Here is a 2,251-nt window from a genome sequence, read left to right as displayed (position 1 = left end):
TCCCTGTTCCTGTCCCTGTCCCTGTCCCCATCCCTGTCCCTGTCCCGGTCCCTGTCCCTGTCCCTGTCCCTGGCCCTGTCCCTGTCCCTGTCCCATCCCATCCCTGTCCCATCCCTGTCTCTGTCCCATCCCCATCCCTGTCCCTGCCCCAACCCGTCCCTGTCCCATCCCTGTCCCTGTCCCATCCCCATCCCTGTCCCTGCCCCATCCCTGTCCCTGCCCAACCCCTGTCCCACCCCAATCCCATCCCTGTCCCATCCCTGTCCCTGTCCCTGTCCCATCCCATCCCATCCCATCCCTGTCCCACCCCTGTCCCTGTCCCCATCCCTGTCCCTGTCCCACCCCTGTCCCCATCCCTGTCCCCATCCCTGTCCCTGTCCCACCCCTGTCCCCATCCCTGTCCCCATCCCTGTCCCTGTCCCACCCCTGTCCCTGTCCCACCCCTGTCCCACCCCGCAGCCCTCACCAATGGGGTCTATCCAGATCCCCACGTCCCCTGGGGACACTCCGGGGTCGATGCCGTCCAGCTCCGTGTCCCCAAGTGTCACCTCCTGGTGCACGGCCTCTGCCAGCAGCTCGGCCGCCCTCGTCTGCTCGGGGCCCAGCACGGCCAGCAGCAGGGCCACCGTGTCCCCCGGGGTGGCACAGACCCGCACTGTCACCGTGCCACCTGCCAGCACCCAAATCAGCCCCCCGGGTGGCACAGGGACACCCGGGGTGGCACAGAGACACGCTGTCACCGTGCCACCTGCCAGGGACATGGCACAGGGACCCCCGACTCAGCCACGGCCCCACAGACCCCGGGGGGACCCTGACTCAGCCACGGGAATGTGGGGACATGGGGACATGGGCAGGGTGACACTGGGACATGGCGACATGGGGACTCCCTCCCTCCTCAGCCTTGGCCCCACATCCCCACATGTGTCCCTTCTGTCCCCACACCCCCCACAGATGTCCCCACCCTGCTGTCCCCAGCCTCTTGTCCCCTCACTGTCCCCACTGTCACCTCACTGTCCCCACTGTCCCATCACTGTCGCCACTGTCCCCCGACCCCCCACAGATGTCCCCACCCTGCTGTCCCCAGCCTCTTGTCCCTTCACTGTCCCCACGCTGTCCACAGCCTGCTGTCCTCACTGTCCCCTCTGTCGCCTCTGTCCCCCCAGTGTCCCGCTGTCCCCCCAGTGTCCCACTGTCCCCTCTGTCCCCTCATTGTCCCGCTGTCCCCTCTGTCCCCTCATTGTCCCGCTGTCCCCTCTGTCCCCCAGTGTCCCTGCTGTCCCCCCCCGTCCCGCTGTCCCCTCAGTGTCGCCCCTGTCCCGCTGTCCCCCCAGTGTCCCGCTGTCCCGCTGTCCCCTCACTGTCCCCCCTGTCCCAGTGTCCCCCCTGTCCCGCTGTCCCCCCAGTGTCCCCTCAGTGTCCCCCTGTCCCGCTGTCCCCACTCACCCCGCGCGTCCCTGAACTCGCTGTTCTCCTCTCCGTGGATGTGTCCCCGGAGCTCGGGGAACTGCGGCGACACCGGGGGGGGCTCAGGGGGGGCCCGGCGGGTGCCACCCCCCCCCGGCCACCCCCGGGCTGTCCCCACCTGTGTCCCCAGGTCGTGCTTGATGAGCTCCTGGATCAGGACGTCCGCCAGGGTTTTGAAGTCGCGGGGGAAGCGGCGGCCGCGCTCCGGGCCCGGCTTCTCGGTCACCGGGAGCCGGGAGAGCGGCGCCTCCGCCCGGCAGCGCCGCGCCACCTCCGCCGCCTTCTGCGACACCGCCACCAGCGCCGGCAGCAGCCCCGCCATGCCCGCGACACGGCCACACGGCGACACGGCGACACAGCGACACCGAGACACCGCGACACCGAGACACCTGCCGGGGGCAGCCGCGGGTCAGGAACGGGATGGGAAAGGCTCCGAAATGACCCAAAATGGGGACAGGGGGACACTGGGATGGGGACAGGGGGACACTGGGATGGGGACCGGGGGACACTGGGATGGGAACAGGGGGACATTGGGGTGTGGCGACAGGGGGATGTGGGAATTTGGGGACAGGGGGATGTGGGGACAGGGGGACATGTGGGACATTGGCACTTGGGGTTTTGGGGACACTGGGATGTGAGGACATGGGGACAGGGTGACATGGGGACACGGGGACAAAACTGTGGAGATGGGGTGACAGGATAACACAGGGGTGTGGGGACACGGGGACACGGGACGGGGGGACACGGGGGTGTGGGGACACGGGGACACGGGACAGGGGGACAGGTT

At 68.8% G+C, this 2,251-nt stretch overlaps 1 protein-coding gene across 1 annotated transcript in view; it reads right to left on the bottom strand.

Annotated features, from left to right (window-relative positions):
• The window catches only part of INPP1 (inositol polyphosphate-1-phosphatase), a 3,847-nt gene extending 1,999 nt beyond the window's left edge, over window positions 1–1,848 (bottom strand). Inside the window, exons 1-3 of the mRNA XM_041409963.1 lie at window positions 1,583–1,848; window positions 1,444–1,504; window positions 467–670 (exon numbers count right to left, since the gene is read on the bottom strand). Of these exons, the coding sequence (XP_041265897.1) occupies window positions 467–670; window positions 1,444–1,504; window positions 1,583–1,786 (469 nt within the window). The 5' untranslated portion in view covers window positions 1,787–1,848. The remainder of the gene's footprint in view (window positions 1–466; window positions 671–1,443; window positions 1,505–1,582) is intronic.
• Window positions 1,849–2,251: the final 403 nt, after the last annotated feature.

This window comes from Onychostruthus taczanowskii, unplaced genomic scaffold (assembly GCF_017590055.1).
Source record: "Onychostruthus taczanowskii isolate IOZ18803 unplaced genomic scaffold, ASM1759005v1 scaffold316, whole genome shotgun sequence".
In the NCBI taxonomy this organism is placed as follows: domain Eukaryota; kingdom Metazoa; phylum Chordata; class Aves; order Passeriformes; family Passeridae; genus Onychostruthus; species Onychostruthus taczanowskii.
Note: the sequence above shows the minus strand (reverse complement) of the source record. Positions and strands in the feature narration are given on the sequence as shown.